Here is an 18,464-nt window from a genome sequence, read left to right as displayed (position 1 = left end):
GAGAAAGAGAGAGAGAGAGAGAGAGAGAGAGAGAGAGAGAGCACACGAGCATCATCACTCTGCCACTCACAGGTCTTTGCTCGTTGCAACTATTTTGTTTAATGCTGACGTTTACACCACCATTATTCTCATTTTCCTGACACCTGTTATCAATAGGATCAGATACTTGATTTAGCCTTGCAGTGAAGAGAATGACTGAAAAGAGACATACCATGGTCCAAACTAATTATATAACATGACTTTAAATATTCACAGTCCAAAATATTCCTGAGGGCTATCATCATAAGCTAAGAAAATACTAGAAGTAGCTCCTCACATCACAGTCAGTCCCACACAGTCCGTGCCTCCTCTACCCTGTGGCAATATACTGTAAGACAAACAGACAGTAAATCCATTGCCCTTTATTTCTCTGGAGCACTGCTGCATATCCTGCCTCCTACCCTACCAAGATTAAAGAGAGAAGATGCAGCTTTGTGCTGTAATGGTATCAGTTCTCTTTTCTTGGCATCTGCTGGAGGTGTAAGGCTGGGAGCTAATGAAGTCGGTTCACAGAGCACCAAAGAGTTAAAACACTGAGTTTCCAAGAAGCTGAGGTGATTGATGATAGCCATGAATATTGTTCCTGAAAATAGCACTTACACGATTCCCTTGCTCCTCCTACAGCATATAAAGTCATTGGACAAAGTTGATATAGGTCAGGTTAGATGACCTACATTGGAGCGAGAAGATGAGAGCCTTGCTTTTGTGTGTGCGTCTCTAATTAACCCCTACAGAACTCGAAACACTCCACTTTGGACGAGGATTGAAAAGTGAAGCAGCTAATAGGGTACATATTCTGTTTCTTTGGAAATATCACACAACTCCAAAATCTAGATCAGTTTCTCCCTCAGATAAATGGTTGGTGAAATGTTTCCATGGAAACACCACTAAGTCGGTCTCATTCGAACCCCTTTAAAGAAGCATATGGATATTCTTCCGACCTCTTAAAGATCTAAACCCTTCTGAATTTCTTTATGAAATGTTGCAATCATTTGTTTGGGTCTTTGCATAGTGTCTATGATATGGCATGTATGCATCGTTTGAGCTTTTTTGACTCTCTCGCAGTCTTGTACTCACCAGCTGGACTATTTCAGGGACATCTTCAATCACTGTTCTCCAGAGAGGTACAGAGCCAAACTGTTGATCTCACAAGTCCTTGAAGATTTTATTTTTACTTACTAACTTGGGACAACAAAAGGAATAGTCTGCATCCAAGATAAGAATGGTGTAGGGCTGCTTGATTATGGCAAAAATCATAATCACGATTATTTAACGTTAACTATTTATTTTATTTGCTCAATATTGACATCACGATTATTTAACACGATTACTCATCGATTTTGGAATGTTTCATAGACGCCTCATAGATCTGGCACTTTTTTTTCATTTATTTAACACATTTTTTTTTTGAGAGTGGCTTTCCTTGAACTTCAATTATAATACAAGAGAAAAAAAATAAAAATAAATGTACAAATAATAAACAACATATATATGTATGTGTATATACACACATTTAAATAAAATACTATAAAAATGATAATTATATTAAAATTGTATATTAATTATAGTATTTATATTAATAAGTATATTAAAATGTTGTAGTACACTTCCACAAGCAAAGGAAAACAACTAAACATTTAGGGAAGAACGAAAGCACGTAAAGGTGTGTTGGATTACAAAACGAGAGCATCACTTGACTTCAAAATAGAATGTGACACAATAACTGTTGACTCGATGCATATTTTTTCATAATCATGGGAAGCCAAAATCGTAATTCTAAATAAAATGTGATTATTTTCATGGCCCTATAGGATGAGGCTTCTATTTAAATTTATATTAAATTTCACATCACACATATTTTTTATACAAATACCATATTTTTGTTTACCAAATGAGAAGGGGGTGAAAGAAAAGAAAAGAAACAAACAAAAATACCTTACCTTTTGTATATTGCTGTCAGGATCCTCCCGGTTCTCACTTTCAAGTGTTGATTCCTGGCTTTTTTTCCTTTGCTCCTCCAACTGATCCTCTTGGTCTGTGTCATTCTCAGTGTTTTCAGTCTTTTCTTGCCACTCTGTAGGCTGTTCTTCACCGATAACCTCTGTTTCTCCCTCTAAAGGCCTGAGATCAGCTTCTTCAGCTTCAGAAGGCAAAATATCTTCCTTTGATTCAGTATCATGGGTTAAACCATTCTCCTCATCTTCAGTTTTTACCATATTTTGATCAGGCATGTTCAAAATGTCCAGATCCATCTCTTCAGCATCACAGCCATCACTGTCAAGATCACTCCCTTCATCTACGTTCTCTGAGTTTAGATCTTTCTCAGAAGCATCGATTACATCAGTATTTAAAATCTCATTGCTTATCATGTCCTCTGTGTCTTCTGTTTCACTGTCGTTCATTTGGGAAACTAGCTTTGGGGTTTCCTCCTTCATTTCATTGATCATTTTAGAGGTATTATCATGTTGATCAGTGCTGTGCTCAGCTTCATGCTCACCTGTATGAGTATAGCACTGATGGTGCACTTCATCTAGAACATCTATGACTTCGCTTTTACTGTCATACATTTCATCACTGTAGTCAATGTATGTGTCTTTCATTTCCATCAATGATCTACTATTAATATCAGATGTGGAATTGGCTGCATCTTCTACAAAGTCATTGGTGCTGTTGTACTCATGATTGGTCTCTTCCTGGTTTTCATTGTCCGGTAAGTCATCTTTTTCTTCAATATGTTCCTGTGAATCCTGCTCTGCTTCAACTGTGTATTCAGTAGTACTTTCAGCTGATTCCTCCATATAAATCTGCTCAGTGCTCTTCTCCTCTTGATCAGTGTCTTGTAATAAATTATCAGCCATTTCTAAAACTCCCTGTTCAGCATCTTCAGCATGGCCATCATCATCATCATCAGATATTTCATTTGCGTGTTTGCCTACATCCTGCTCAATATGTGAAGGGGCTTCAACAAAAGATTCATCTTGTGATTCAAACGGTTCTTCATTTAATTTTGGGCTTTCCAAATCTCTCTTGTTCTCAGTAGTTTCAGACAGGCGGTTTATCTCTTCAGCACATACATCCACATTTGCGAGACCATCAAAGGAAGGCAAAGGTGTAGGCTCAAGTTCTGATCTGCAGATATCAATATCTACAGCTTCTTTTGCAACCTCTTCGTCCTTCAGTACCTCTGATGTTTGTACTGGAATCCCGCTGGGGTCTTTTAGCTCCTGAGCACATATATCAACATCTGCCGTCCCCACATAGGGAATATCAGCAGCAGATCCATGTTCCCTCTCACTGGATTCCTCATCGAACTTCTTATCTAACTCAAATTTTTGCTTTACTTCAGTTTCTTCTGAATTATTAATGTTGAGGTCTTTCAATGGGGAGCTTAGGGTTTCATTGTTTCCCAAAGTTTCAAAATGGCCAGCGTCGTTTCTGAAAATGGACATGTAAGAAGGCAAGGATACTTTTATATGCAACAGTGATTGATAATGTAAGTAAATAGAAGCACAAACAAGTACAACAGGAGTGATAAATGAATCTTAATGTACAACCCAGATGCATATCTGTGCTCTGACACTACAATCAATCCTCCAAAAGCCACCCTCTGCTTGATCAAATGATCGAAGCCCTGCCTCAGAAACAGAGAGCCACTCGTCAAGCTTCATCCTGCTATAATCTTCTATAAAACTGCTGCACTGCAAGAATGTATGACCAGAATCAAGGAAATCGTAATCCTATATGAGTAATTTTCAGTTTTATTGTCTACACTTTCATCTAAAATCTCACACTGCTTCACTTCAATCTTGGCTGTTCTCTCATCTGGAAAACAGTTAGGGGGAGTGAAAGAGCGAAATCATACTTTCTTATTCACAGAAGAACAAAAACACAAACACCACATTAGAAGAAACTAGTATAATCTAAAGTTTCAGAAAGTGTTGCCTTATTTTTAATCAAATTATTTTATTTTTTTTGCTACCTTAAATGAGTGATTATTGTAGAATCTGTCTTCCAAATTTGCAACCCACTCTGCTGGGTCTAGGCCACTTTCTGGAACAAGCCATACATTAATTTGTACATTTATTCTTTTCAAGCATGCATTGATAGTATAGCTGATCTAACAATACAAGCACTTTCAAACAAAACAACTTTGCCATGGCTTGGACAAAGGCATGCTGTATAAGCATGTAATGACTAACTCATATATGAGTAATTCATATGTCATCAAAAACTATTAAACATCAGGTTCATAGGAAAACATCTCAGTCACCTTCTCTGGCTCTAAGAAGCTTTGTAAAGTAGAGAGCAGCAAAGGTTGGGATGTCCTCGGGCTGGTCTCTCAACACCTCTTTAGCAAGACACTCCAATAAATTCCCAAAGCCTCTAGGGATCCGCAGGTTTGTGTTGGAGAAAGGAACAGACATCTTAAACAGCTCTCAGGTCTGAGTTTAATGAGGGGAAATACATGTTTTTTCAACGTTAATTGTGTTAATGGTGGTTAATGGCTAATTTACAATGTTTTTACAATGTTACAATTCCACATAATTACAAAAATAATTTAAAACAGTTTTCTCTCATTAAGAAGATGATTTTCTCATTTAGCTTTGCTGCATGATAGGCTACACCACATTACATATGATCTGCTAAAATCATCTAAATGAAAGACAAACTGGCCTTTGACATATTGTAACACTTGTGATGTCAAGCCCATATTTTCTTGTTTTGCTAAATCGATAGTCAATATATATGTAATCATTTTGCAGGTGTACTGGTGTGATATTTCTTACCGTTCTAAACAAGTAGAATGTTGTCAACCGTTGCTATGCAACCGGCACATGGTTCCAACTACCGAAAGCAGAGAGGGTCAAACGTTTCACATTTAAAGGGGTCATGTGATGCTGCTAAAAAGAACAGTATTTGGTGTAATGAAATGTGTTTATGTGGTTTAAGGTTAAAAAAACACATAATTTCCCACATACTGTACATTATTGTTTCTCCTCTATGCCCCGCCTTTCTGAAACGCTTCGATTTTTACAAAGTGAGGTGTGCTCTGATTGGCCAGCTATCCAGTGCGTTGTGATTGGCCGAATACCTCAAGCGTGTGACGGAAATGTTACGCCCCTTACCGTACTGTGATGCCGTGTCCCGGAGCGATGATTCAAAAACATGAAAACCCATTATAAACGAGGCATTCGTTGCATCCAGTGGGGACATAATTATGGATTATAATGATTTATACTGTCTTTTTATGCGTTGCATTGCATCGTGCCGTGTAAACATAAAACCATGTCTGCATTTATGATCTGAGAAATGACAAACAACAAGCACTACTCTACACTGCCCAAAAAAACTCGCTTTAAATATATAAAATATAAAAACTCTTTAAATATAAAAGACGTACTTACAGTCTTTGAGTCAGAACACACAGGATCAGGAAACAGTCCTCCATAAAATGCGCTGCACAGATCTGAATATTTGGGTTGAAGTGTTCTGGAACAGTGTTGTAAATACAACTTAACCACTGATTTCTAGTCGTGTCCATTTTTGGAAGGCCAAACAAAGTAGTTTCGCTTTCACAACGAAACACAGCGTCACACACCGCGGGTGTGGCTGACTCTGAACTTTTATAAAGAATATCTCTTTGGATTTGAGACTTTAGTCTTTGCAACTTTACAGATCTTCTTTATGCACCAAGAGCTTGTAACACTCCAAAGAGAAAGGAAAAATTGAAATCGCATCATATGACCCCTTTAAGTAAGTAGCTTGTTCGAAAGGAAAAACATTAGTAGGATACACCAGTATTTTGTGTAGCTGCTTACACATGCAATATAAATGGACGGGTAGTATTTTTGCTAGTATATATATATATATATATATATATATATATATATATATATATATATATATATATATATATATAATATATAAACACACACACACACACACACACACTCACAGTATAATACTGTAGGTATCTGGTCTCTCAGGTATCAAATATTTCAAGTGGTCTGGGGACTCCCGCCGGGAATTTTAAAAATGTTATTGTCAAATATTAAAATAAAAGATCAGGTCTAGTGACTTTGGGAGCAGCATTTTTTTTATAGAAATGCTATGTATCATTAAGCTATGATTTACAAGTTTAATTCCTTATTTGCATAACTATAACACATGCCAAACAAATGACGCCATAACTGCATCCCATAACATTTGTTCGAAGCTAGACTCGTTTTGCTCGGGTTTTATGAGCCATTGCTCAGTGTCACTGATAAATGCTTGACGATCGAGATTACCGACCTGAGAAACATGCCCACTTACAGTCTTGTCGTGTGTCTCGTGTTTTCTGTCAGTTCTTTGCAATTCGGCGATGCCCGCATTCACCAATCGCGTGTCAATCGGTCAAGCGTTCTAAATTCATTACCCAGTCTGAATTATTCTATAGTTTTCCAACAGTATCAAAACGTGTACAAAAGCAGGTAAATATGATAATATTTTTGGACATATAAATAGCATAATCACCTTTCAGAGTCCAAAGCTCGCAAAATGTGTGAAGTATGAATAAATTCATTTAGGAATTTCTAAGTTTTAATCAGTACAAGGCCACAGTTCTCTCCAATAAGTTAACAAACAGGGTATATAGGTTAGTTTGGGTTAAGTTCCTCCTTAAATTGACAAAAATAATAACAATTTAGAGGGTTTTGAACTGGTGATTAAGGTGTTTATTATTTATTTATTTATTGTGGAATTGGACTTTAGACTTTAGGACTACAAATTACTTAAAACCATTCATACAGACCTTCCTGGTCAAAAAGGGCAAATCTGCCAACACAGTAAAAAAAAGAAAAAAAAGAAATTGTGCTACAAAGCAAAAGTAATGCAGTAATTATTTCCTTCAAGCCTATAAAAGCATAACACACACAAGTTCACACATGCATTCAAAGTTTTATAGTTTTTTTAATTACAGACAACATAAATTAGGCAGACAGCTATACACAATTTTCACATTTTGCCTTCTATTTTTTTTTATTATCAGATATGCAGTTTTTTGAAGTAGCTAACTAACTAAGAGCCTCACAGGAGTAGGTAATTACAGCATATTCAGACGTTGTGCTTAATTTCCTAGTAACCTCTTTCGAGTGGATGTGCAGTCTGTCAGCTGAAGCGTGCAGTAGCCCTGCTCTGGCCTCATCTCTCCATCTCTGCAAAACACATTCACACTGTCACACATCTGGTCCCATGAGATTAAACAAACCTGTGAAGACTACCTGAATAATTTTCTGTGTGTGTGTTTAAGAATATTAGAATAATATTAATTCTCACTGGTCTTTGATTTTTTGAAGTCTGGTTAAAGGTGCCAGATAGATCCGGGTTGCTGGATCCTCTCACAGAGATCACAATGTCAGCATAAGGGACTTCATGGTCACTCTGGCTGTCTGTGGGATTAAATAATAAATTAAAAAAAATTATTATATTGTTTTATATTGACCAGTTAACTCTTGAATGTTACCGCCAGTCCCAGATACACTACTGTGAATGTAATATTGTGAAATATTATTACAATTTAAAATGTTTTATATTTTAATATATTTTAAAATACACATGATCCTTCAGAAATCATTCTAATATGCTGATTTGATGCTCAAGAAAATTTCTTATTATTATCAATGTTGAAAACAGTTGTCCAGCTTAATACAGAAAACAGCATTTTTACTGTAGCTTTGATCAAAAACATGCAGCCTTGGTGAGCATAACTTCTTTCAAAAACATTGAAAATGGTAATTAGTCCAAACGTTTGACAGGTAATATACATATATGAATGTATTTTTATGTTTATAATAAATTGAGAAAGACCTTGAGCAACTCCAGCCCATCAACTAACATCTTGTGAAATGAAAAGATGCATGTTTTTAAGAAAAACATCCACTATTAATGCATTCATTTTCACACCATCACTTATGGCCAAAATACTATCGGCAATAATTCAAAATAACGCTTCCTCCAGTGAAAAAATTAATTGCCTGTTGTCACATCAAAATCCACTGACATACTTGTGTAAAACAATTTTTACACTGGTAAATTTGGTGCTTGATCTGTATATATTTCTCTCCTGATTCAGACAAGACGACTTTTTTCACTGGAGTAAGCAATGGAAGGAGGACTTGTATTTTAGCAATACTTTGAAAGTTAAAAATAAAAGAACAGCTTAATGAATTTGTTTATTACAAATGAGACACTGATTGATGGACTGGAGTCGTGTGTGTTACTTGTGGATTATTGTAACTTTTTCATCAGCTGTTTTCATCACCCATTCACTGCAGAGGATTCATTGGCAAGCAAGTAATGTAATGCTACATTTCTCCAAATCTGTTCTTGACAAAGAAACAAATTCATCCACATCTTGGATGGCCTGAGGGTGACTACATTTTCAGGAAATATGTGCCCCTGGACCACAAAACCAGTCTCAAGTCGCTGGGGTATATTTGTAGCAATAGCCAAAGAAACATTGTATGGGTCAAAATTATAGTTTTTTCTTTATGCCAAAAATCATTAGGATATTAAGTAAAGATCATGTTCCATGAAGATATCTTGTAAATTTCCTACCATAAATATATCAAAACTTAATTTTTGATTAGTAATATGCATTGCTAAGAACTTAATTTGGATAACTTTAAAGGCGATTTTCTCAATATTTAGATTTTTTTGCACCCTCAGATTCCAGATATTCAAATAGTTGTAATTTCAATAGTTGTAAAGTCAAAATTGTATCTCGACCAAATATTGTCCTATCGTAACAAACCATACATCAATGGAAAGCTTATTTATTCAGCTTTCAGATGATGTATAAATCTCAATTTTGAAAAATGTACTCTTAAGACTGGTTTTGTGGTCCGGGGTCACATTTTCATTTTTGGGTGAACTATTCTATTTTTTAAATACATTATACTGTATGTTATTCATTGTTAGCAGTAAAGTCAAACACCTCTTACCATGAACTTGCAGTGTTACTAGAAGCTCCATTTTACGAGGAAGGCCCGGGTGGTCACTCTCTTCAGAAAAGCAAGAATAGTTATAACGTGTTTGCTCCATAATTAGATGAGGTATGTACAAGCTCACAGTGCACACATCTCCTAACTTTGACATCTTATGATCCCAGTGGCACTTGCTACAAGCTGGAGTGTCTTCCCATGTCCATTTACCACGAATGAAGCCATTGGAACAGTTGTAGGTACAGTTTAAAGTAAACGGCTGTTGGAGTCTTGCATTCTGAATCTCACGCTGGATTCCAGCACTCATAGCATCTGTAAAGAGCCACGAAGTTAACAGCAACTAGAAACTGCACTTATATATTAATTTAAATACTATTATAAGTATTTACAGAAACATCGAATATAATAGACATAACTAATATCATAATTCATAATAAATTTAAATGATAGTGTAGCATCTCCATGACATTACCTTGGAATCCTAGTTGTAAAAGTAGCATCACAGGAATCAGAAACATGTTTTGGCATTCATTCAAGATACTTTTTCTTATATCTGCATAAACGATAAATAGTTTATAGCATGGTAGAAAAACTAAGGGAAGCTCCTCCCCATGAGGTGGGCTTTGTTTAAGAATAGCACCTGCCTCCAGAAAATGTGGTTAACTGAGCTGTTGGAACATTGTAATGCATGGCAAAAATATGACTGGGCCTTTTGCGACTTGATTTGCATGGCACTGTGGTATTCTTTGATCATTTAACCAAGACATTTACATTATTTATGTAATAATATAATAATAATTATTATAAATAAAATAATACAGGGTATGTCTTAAGGAAGTTACAATACATTTGATTGTCAAAGACAATGGCACAGTTCTAACCCACATATTATTTACAGACTGTTGTTTTTATCTAATTAGCATTTTCCATGTATCAAAGCAATTTAAATGGAAATTGCATGAGTGATATTAAAAGAAGTTCACAGTCTGACTCTTGATAACATCCATGTTAATGAATCAAAGTGACTTTCCCAGCAGTTTGATTAATTTATCAGCCCATTGCTGCAGTAAACTGGATCACATTCATGCTTTGCAGTGGAAACTTGGGGTTAGTACGGTTTGCACAGCTGCAGAAGTTTGAAGCTTCACCCAAATGTAAAGGAACAGGAAACATCTTGCCTTCGCATTACCACAAAAGACAGCGTCACTCCGTCATAATCTATTTGAACATGTACTCTGTTTTGCATGTTGTTTTTAATGCATGTTATTTGGTTTTCTAATACCATAAAACAAAAATTTATCTTTTATTGCTATTTTTGTCCCCTCTTTGTTTGTTTGATATCAGAATATCAATACAAATGTAAGTGCATGTAGGTGTAAAATATTTAGACATTAAGAAATCGAAAGGTAAATAAGATCCTGTACAGTCCATGGTTTAAAAAACAGACTGATATTCTAGAAGTGTACAGTTCTGCCCAGTGAGTGTATCACTGGCTTCTGACTGGAATTGAGTTACATGGCTTGAATTTCACTTTCAATTATTGAGGTGTTCCTATTCACTGATAGACTTTAAGGGGCCATAGAGCGACCGAGGACAGAAGTCCGCTGCGATGAAACGGGGAGCTTAAAAAACGATCACCATGAACCAGTATTTCCTTATATTTTTTTTCTGCGTAACATGGACTGGCTTTAGACAGAGATGGAATGTCTTTGTATCAGGTAAGTACCATCAGCATGAGATGGAATTCATTACATACAGTGTGTTAAATAAATGAAATGTGGTCTCTGATTGAATATTGGTCAATGATACAGTGTGCTTATTGATAACTGATGCAGTTAGTAATTATTTTTTTAATATGTTGGTGCAGGAGGTGACATGAGGACTGAGGGTTCAGAGTATTTAATCTGCTGTAATCAGACTCAAATATCATGCCCAGAGGGAACCTACTTTTCATCAGGGATTTGTCTTGAGTGTCCTGCAGGGCAGTTGTAAGTGTGATTTTAGGTTTATAGAAGATTTTATGTAGTTGTATTAAACCTCCAAAATAATAATAAAAACATATGTTCCTATCCTTGCATTTCAGCTGTCCTGGTAATGTGTCTGCACCCAGAAAATGCCCCACTGGCATGTTTAACCCTTACACTGGAAAAAGCATTATCCAGGACTGCCAGGTATACTAGTTAATAAAAAAATGTGAATGTGTGTTTACACTCTCAGAAAAAAAAAGGTACAAAATCTGTCACGTATGTAACAATTTGCAATAAGGTTCAAATAGTTAATATTAAGTACATTTGTTAACATGAGTTAACAAGGACAAATATACTTCTAAAGCATTTATTATTCTTAGTTCATGTTAATTTCAATTTCCATTTTTACTAATATGTAACATTTGTAGCTTTAAATTAAGTAATGTGCAAAACTGAATTTTTAAAAGTAAAATCTGTTTATTTTAATGAGCCATATTTGCTGAGGGCAGGAATCATTTTTTACAGTGTGTTAATATTATTTAATGTACCTGAGCTGCCATGAACTAATAATGAACAGCTGTTTATTAACTAATTTTAACAATACTGTAAGAAACGTTCATTGCTCATTGTTAGTTAATGTCAATTAATGCATTAATGAATCAATTAATGCATCAATTAATTATTGTAAAGTGAACCTTATTATAAGTATATATTTGTAATTGTCTCTTAAAGCCCTGTGTCCCAGGTTTGGTTAGCACAGAAGACCGTGTGGAATGCAAGCTTTGTCCCGCTGGTTTCTCTTGTGACAGCACATCAGGCAACCTTACAGCATGTCTCTCAGGACAGTATTCTCCAGAGGGACTCACCCAGTGCCTGCCGTGCCCCTTTGGCTTTGTTTGCATAGAGGGCTTTCAAATAAAGGTGGGCACAAACTAAAATGCCGCTTAATTAAGATCAAATTTTCCTCTCTATTTTGGTAAATTACACTCAATCAACGCATTTGGTTATTGGTTTGTTTTACCATTTTAGTGTGGCCCCGGAGAAGAACCAAACTTCAATCAGATGGAGTGTGTTGAGTGTGCTCAAGGCTACTATTCCACTCTGTGCAGTGCTCAATGTCAACTGTGTCCTGCAGGTAAGCGTGGAGTCCCATGTTTAATTCACATGCATTTGATGTCTTGCTTGCACCTGCTAAAGCCAAAATAAACACAAGTATCAATGTCACAACAGGCATACATGCTTACATACACGAAACTCCTTGTAAATCCCTATGCATTTTATTCAATTTCCTCTTTAAGGAAGTTACTGTCCGTTCAAAAAGATGTCCGCACCTCTTCCTTGTCCCGTGGGCCAGTATTCAGACATGCCGGGCCAGACTGAGTGTAAAAAATGCAATGGTTCTTCAGCCTGCAGGAGTACAGAGACTCCGGTCTGGTCAAGGGGACAGTCTCATCTTGGTCAGAGGTCAAGACAGCTTATCTCCTGTCCCCATGGGACATACCGAGACGGAGAGAGATCAGACTGTGTTGTGTGTCCTGCAGGTGAGTCAGTATTTCAAGTTGGGCTGCTTGTTTTTCACACTCAGTACCACATTTTGAGTGTTATCATTTGTTTTTCAGGGCATTACTGTGTTGCAAATATTGCGATACAATGTCCGGCAGGGACTTATGGACCAAAGGAGGGGCTGCAGAGAGAAAGGGACTGTGCTATCTGTCCTGCAGGTATTTGCATTGTTCTACAGGTTTACTTAAATGTTAAATGATCTCAGTATTCATTTTACATATTGGATCTATTTGCCAATGTCACATTTAAGCAATGTAACAAGAGTATGGTTTGATTGACTGAACGGGCTATAAATATTAGAAACAAAAGGAAAAGCACACAATGTGAAATGCCTTTTATACAACAGTTCAGTAAACAAAAAGTTAATAATGAGTATCTTGCATTTTAACACAATATAGGTAGCTAAAATGCAGTCAAATTTACCAATGCTCAGCTAAATTTCAAGGGATAAATCCAGTCATTTCAATAGGAATCCGTTCGAAAACTTCACTAAACACGTGGTCACATTTACCATTGCTCTGCAAAATTTCATGGGCAAAATCCAGTGATTCCAATAGGAATCTGTATGATCAGGAATTTTGCGTGAGGGTGAAACATTTCCCCAAGCAGATTTTGCAATGGGTTTTCACACAGTTTTTAAACACAAATTTGCCATTGTTGTTGTTTGATTCAATTTGTTGTTTGATTTAATGACTCACTCATAAAGACAGTCACTTGTCACCACCTACTGGTGTAATTATGTAACCTGCAGAAAGATTCGCTTTAAAATCACCACCACTAATACACAGACTGACATTTTGTATGGAATGTGTAAACAGACAAACATAGCCTATCAAATTCGAGGGTCAGAGCTAAATGTTGCATGATCATAATGTACATGATAATAGCTGGAATTGTTTTGTTCTTCCTAGGTTTTTACTGTTTGGAGGGCACCTCTCGGAGGCCGAGCTCTCAGTTTCTGTGCCCACAAGGGTATTACTGTGAGGAAGGCACGGGTGTGCCGCACGGGTCACCTTGCCCTGCTGGAACCGCAGGAGGACAACTGGGTCAGACAAGTAGGGCAGCTTGCAAGAGGTGTGCAGAGGGTCGCTTCTGTCCCGCAGGTTAGGGCATGAACCCAAAACACACATATACTGTACAGTACATGATTGCATTCATACACACACACACATATGCATATTATACATTATGTTTTGCTTTTCGTTTTCATGACATTATCTGTGAAAGATTGGTTGTTTTTCTATAGAAATACTCTTTTTGTAGAAACATAAATAGCTAAATGTTATGCTTTTGTGCGAAGATTGCAGTAAGCTGCAACTTTTATTTTCCTAAACCAACATGATCTACTGCTGTTGAACCGTTTCCTGCCCTCAGCTGTTTCCTGAGTGTGATGTGCTGTAAGATTGTTTGATGTGGGTCTGGAGTGCAGAGAAGATGGAAAAGTTGTTTGTGACGTTTTACATCATGGCTTTGTGTTTAAGCTAAAACACATCTTCATTTCTGTTTATTCAATTTACTGTTGTACTAACAGACCTTACATGTAGATAAATGTTTGTAATTTTAAGATTTTAATACTAAAACAACAGACAATCATATTAAAGAGATGTTTGTATGCAGTATTTGTTTTTATTTGAACACTTTTATTATAATTTTGTGTGTGTGTGTGTATGAAGTTAGAAGTACACTATCCTCAAAAGCTAATATTAATGGACTAAAAGTCAGAAAACTTGAAACCCTCTTTGATTTGTAGGTTCTGCGGGTCCTGGCTTGCTTTGTGCCCGTGGGAGGTACTGTCCAGCAGGCACACTCAGTGAGATATTATGCCCACAAGGGACCTTCACCCCACATCAGGGGGCACTGAGTAACATTTCATTCTTAAAACCTTCATTCTCATTAAAGCGCATCCCTATAAATCTACCATTGTGTTGATATTTGTCTCTATTTTCATCATAGGTGTAAAGGACTGTTTAAAGTGTCCACCAGGCTTCTATTGTCCAGAAGGAACAAGTGACCCAATGCCTTGTCAACCAGGCACCTTTAACCCTCTGGAGGGGCAGGATGCACTGGCGGACTGCAGGCCTTGTTACCCGGGCAAAGCATGCACACAAGTTGCACTGAAGTTTCCTGATGTGGATTGTATGCCAGGGTTAGTGCCTTTCACAGATGAGAAAACAATTTTTTTTAAACCAGCCCAAGCTGGGCTCATCAGGCTGGTCCATTTAGTTGGTTTTAGAGGTTTTGGGCATCTGACCATCTAGCAAAAGTCACACTTTACATCCACTCTCTGACCAAAAAGTGTATTTTTTTGTTGGTTTGTTTTTTCAGGTTTGTGTGTCCACCAGGTTCTGCCCGACCAAATGACCCATCCAATGCTTGCCCTCCCGGTACCCTTAGTAACCGTACAGACCTCACTGACTTTTAACCCTCTGGAGGGGCAGGATGCACTGGCGGACTGCAGGCCTTGTTACCCGGGCAAAGCATGCACACAAGTTGCACTGAAGTTTCCTGATGTGGATTGTATGCCAGGGTTAGTGCCTTTCACAGATGAGAAAACATTTTTTTTAAACCAGCCCAAGCTGGGCTCATCAGGCTGGTCCATTTAGTTGGTTTTAGAGGTTTTGGGCATCTGACCATCTAGCAAAAGTCACACTTTACATCCACTCTCTGACCAAAAAGTGTATTTTTTTGTTGGTTTGTTTTTTCAGGTTTGTGTGTCCACCAGGTTCTGCCCGACCAAATGACCCATCCAATGCTTGCCCTCCCGGTACCCTTAGTAACCGTACAGACCTCACTGACCTCTCCCAGTGCCAGCAGTGTCCCGCACATTATGCCTGTCTTCGAGGTGCCAGACTACCTTCAGAGTTGAATGCCATATAGTTTATGCTTTTGCAAGTTTAATTTACCTTTATTCAATTACTATTTAACAATTTCTGCTTTTACAGGTACTGGTGGCATCCAGAGGCCTCCACTTTTTTGCTTTCCTGGGCATTACTGTCCTGTGGGCACTATGTTTCCCACTCAGCACAAGTGTCCAGCTGGTACCTGGAGTGATCGCAGTGGACTGGAGTCGGAGCGTGAGTGCCGGCCGTGCCTGAGAGGCTGGTACTGTTTAGCAGGAGTGGGCGCTCCCTCTGGGAGATGCAACTCTGGACATTACTGTCCTGATGGTACTAAAGCTGTGTGAAACATCTGAATGTTTTATCCACCCTGAAGACAATCAGGCATTTTAAGTCTGGCTTAACATCAGTTTAGTGCCATATTGATATACTTTATGATGGACACATTGCAAAGTCATTAAAATAATCATTATTGATGAACAGAGTCATGCGTATTCTGTATATTACATTTTAATATGTAAAGGGCCATGAGGATAGCATTTTATCAACAAACAAAAAAATTAAGTGTGAGAGACAATGAAATATTTAGCTGAACTTTAGCTTTAGTAGAAGTTAACCAAAATGTTGTTGTTGTTATTATTATTATTAGCATCAATTACATTAACATATTTTGTTGATGTTAACACAAATATAATAATAATCATTCTTTTAACTTTTACCAAATATATTATTATTAATATTAATTTAATTATTCTTAATATCATTATTAATTATAGTAATATATTTGGTTGGCATTAACAGAAATATAATAATAATAATTTTATTTGAATTATTATTATTATACTAATAATATTAATAATTCATTTATATAAATAAATGTTTACTATACTATGGTAATTTATTATTATTATACTTTTTTTTACATTAATATTAATTTACTCACACAATGTGGTTTGCAATCAAGCAATAATTAGCAGACCTCCTGCAGTCCCTGTTGAAGATTTCTGTGTCAAACCTATTTTTTAAGACAGTCAGTCTAATAATTTGGTGAGATAGACTGTGTGTATCTCTACAGGTACGTTATATGGCTCACAGCATCCATGCCCTCCAGGCACCTACAGCACAAAGATAGGCAACGACAGGAAAGAGGACTGTCAGGTCTGTCCGGAAGGCTATTACTGTAAGGAGGGTACATCCAAACCCACTTCCTGTCCACCGTGAGTAACAGTCCCAGTGGCTGAAATAACAAAAAAAATAAAACCAGGTAAGACTTCAGTGGATTTGACTTTTCCTATGTGTCCAGGGCAACATTTCGTCAGATAAAGGGGGGCCGGAGAGCAGAGGATTGTTCTGTGTGTCCTGCTGGCTACTTCTGTCCTCATCCAGCTACAATCAATCCAAAAGTTTGTGGAACAGGAAGTTATTCTGTAAGCGGCTGAAATAACAAAAAAAATAAAACCAGGTAAGACTTCAGTGGATTTGACTTTTCCTATGTGTCCAGGGCAACATTTCGTCGGATAAAGGGGGGCCGGAGAGCAGAGGATTGTTCTGTGTGTCCTGCTGGCTACTTCTGTCCTCATCCAGCTACAATCAATCCAAAAGTTTGTGGAACAGGAAGTTATTCTGTAAGCTGGATAGCTAATTCTTTTCTAATGCATGTTGTACCATTGTAATAAATGAATTCACCATTTAATTTATCTGTCTCCCTCTCTTCCGGCTCGCTGTCTTGCTCTTTTTCGTTAGGATGAGGGATCAGTGGAGTGTCAGCCATGTTTGCCGGGTCACTACTGCAGCAATGAGACCACCAGTGAGGAGGCCATGCTCAGAGTAATGGTCTGCCCCCCAGGTTTCCTCTGCTCACAAGGCCTGGATCGAGAACCCCAGCGCTCTGCAGTATTCTGCCCAAAAGGCTTTTACTGTCCCGGTGGAAGTGTTGTAAGTATAATTTCAAGGGTCAGAAACATTACGAACATCATTGATCATCATATGAGATGATCAATGGCACGAAACATAGCAATTATTTTCTTTTCTATTATTTATGCCCTACTCAGAATCCTAATCCTGTTCCGTGCCCCAAAGGAACCTACAGTCGAAAGCCAGGACTACGTGACCCTTCAGACTGCACAAAGTGTCCAGAGGGCAAATACTGCTACATAGAGAATCCCCAGGAAGAGCCCATTATTGAACCAGTATGCCCCCCTGTAGTTTTTGTTTCAGCTGTTTAAAACTGTCTGGTGATTATTTAGCCTATTAAAGAATAATTCCACCCCCCACCCCCCACCACCAAAAAAAATACAATGTAATTCATGCAGTGTAATGAATGGTGACCACAGCTGCGTCAGGTCCCCATCCACTTTCATTGCATGAAAAAGATCAGCTTTTGGGTGTACTTTCTCTTTGACTTGTTTATTTTTCCAATCAGACAGGAAACTGTCCTGATGGATACTTCTGTCCTCCTGGTACCGGACATCCAAACTCATTTCCGTGCCAGTCTGGCTTCTTCAGGAATGACTCGTATGGACATGGAGACGCTTGTGTGGAATGTCCTCCTAGTCACTACTGTCCTACTCTGGCCACACACACTCCTATAGTCTGTCCACAGGTAAATATGACTAAGAATGTTAGCATGCCATAACATGTTTCTTCACTGTGTCTAATACAAAACCGCTCAAATGTTTGGGGCCAGTAAGAGTCTTTTTTCTGAAAGAAATTAATAATTGTATTCAGCATGGGCACATTAAATATTTTATTTTAAATAAATGCTGTTATTTTAACTTTCTATTTATCAAAGATTCCTCAAAAAAAATATCACAGTTTGTACAAGAAAAAAACATTAAGCCGCACAAAAAAATAAAAGAAATAAATAAATAAAAGGAGAAATGTTGCTTGAGCACCAAATCAACATATTGGAATGATTTCTGAAGGATCATATGACAATGAATACTGGATACATTTTTAAAAAATCTTACAGACCCCAGACCTTTGATTGGTAGTAAAATATTTAAAAAACTTACATACCCCGAACTTTTGATGCAATGTATATAAAATGCTTTTTTTTGCTTTAAATGTCAGGG

At 37.3% G+C, this 18,464-nt stretch overlaps 2 protein-coding genes across 2 annotated transcripts in view; both read right to left on the bottom strand.

Moving 5' to 3' along the window:
* LOC107601687 (probable serine/threonine-protein kinase kinX) overlaps positions 1–4,463 on the bottom strand; it is a 13,323-nt gene extending 8,860 nt beyond the window's left edge. The window contains exons 1-4 of the mRNA XM_016293944.1: positions 4,310–4,463; positions 4,019–4,089; positions 3,839–3,861; positions 1,980–3,474 (exon numbers count right to left, since the gene is read on the bottom strand). Of these exons, the coding sequence (XP_016149430.1) occupies positions 1,980–3,474; positions 3,839–3,861; positions 4,019–4,089; positions 4,310–4,463 (1,743 nt within the window). The remainder of the gene's footprint in view (positions 1–1,979; positions 3,475–3,838; positions 3,862–4,018; positions 4,090–4,309) is intronic.
* A 2,318-nt stretch (positions 4,464–6,781) lies between these two features.
* Positions 6,782–9,541, bottom strand: LOC107601685 (uncharacterized). The gene is made up of 4 exons (XM_016293943.1): positions 9,496–9,541; positions 9,024–9,335; positions 7,357–7,469; positions 6,782–7,235 (listed from the first exon to the last, which is right to left on the bottom strand). Exons 1-4 carry the CDS (start codon positions 9,539–9,541, stop codon positions 7,095–7,097), a joined length of 612 nt encoding a protein of 203 aa, XP_016149429.1. The 3' UTR covers positions 6,782–7,094.
* Between the last annotated feature and the right edge of the window lie 8,923 nt (positions 9,542–18,464).

This window comes from Sinocyclocheilus grahami, unplaced genomic scaffold (genome assembly GCF_001515645.1).
Source record: "Sinocyclocheilus grahami isolate Dianchi unplaced genomic scaffold, SAMN03320097.WGS_v1.1 scaffold311.1, whole genome shotgun sequence".
NCBI lineage: Eukaryota > Metazoa > Chordata > Actinopteri > Cypriniformes > Cyprinidae > Sinocyclocheilus > Sinocyclocheilus grahami.
The sequence above is the reverse complement of the archived record's forward strand: the minus strand, read 5'-3'. Positions and strand labels throughout refer to the sequence as shown.

What these genes read in the sequence shown, in the direction of transcription:
- LOC107601685 (XM_016293943.1), bottom strand. Translation starts at nt 9,541, where the DNA reads ATGTTTCTGATTCCTGTGATGCTACTTTTACAACTAGGATTCCAAG. An exon ending in AGTAACACTGCAAGTTCATG is followed by an intron (nt 7,470 to 9,023) that starts GTAAGAGGTGTT and finishes TTAATCCCACAG; the next exon opens with ACAGCCAGAGTGACCATGAA. An exon ending in CTTCAAAAAATCAAAGACCA is followed by an intron (nt 7,236 to 7,356) that starts GTGAGAATTAAT and finishes TGTGTTTTGCAG; the next exon opens with AGATGGAGAGATGAGGCCAG.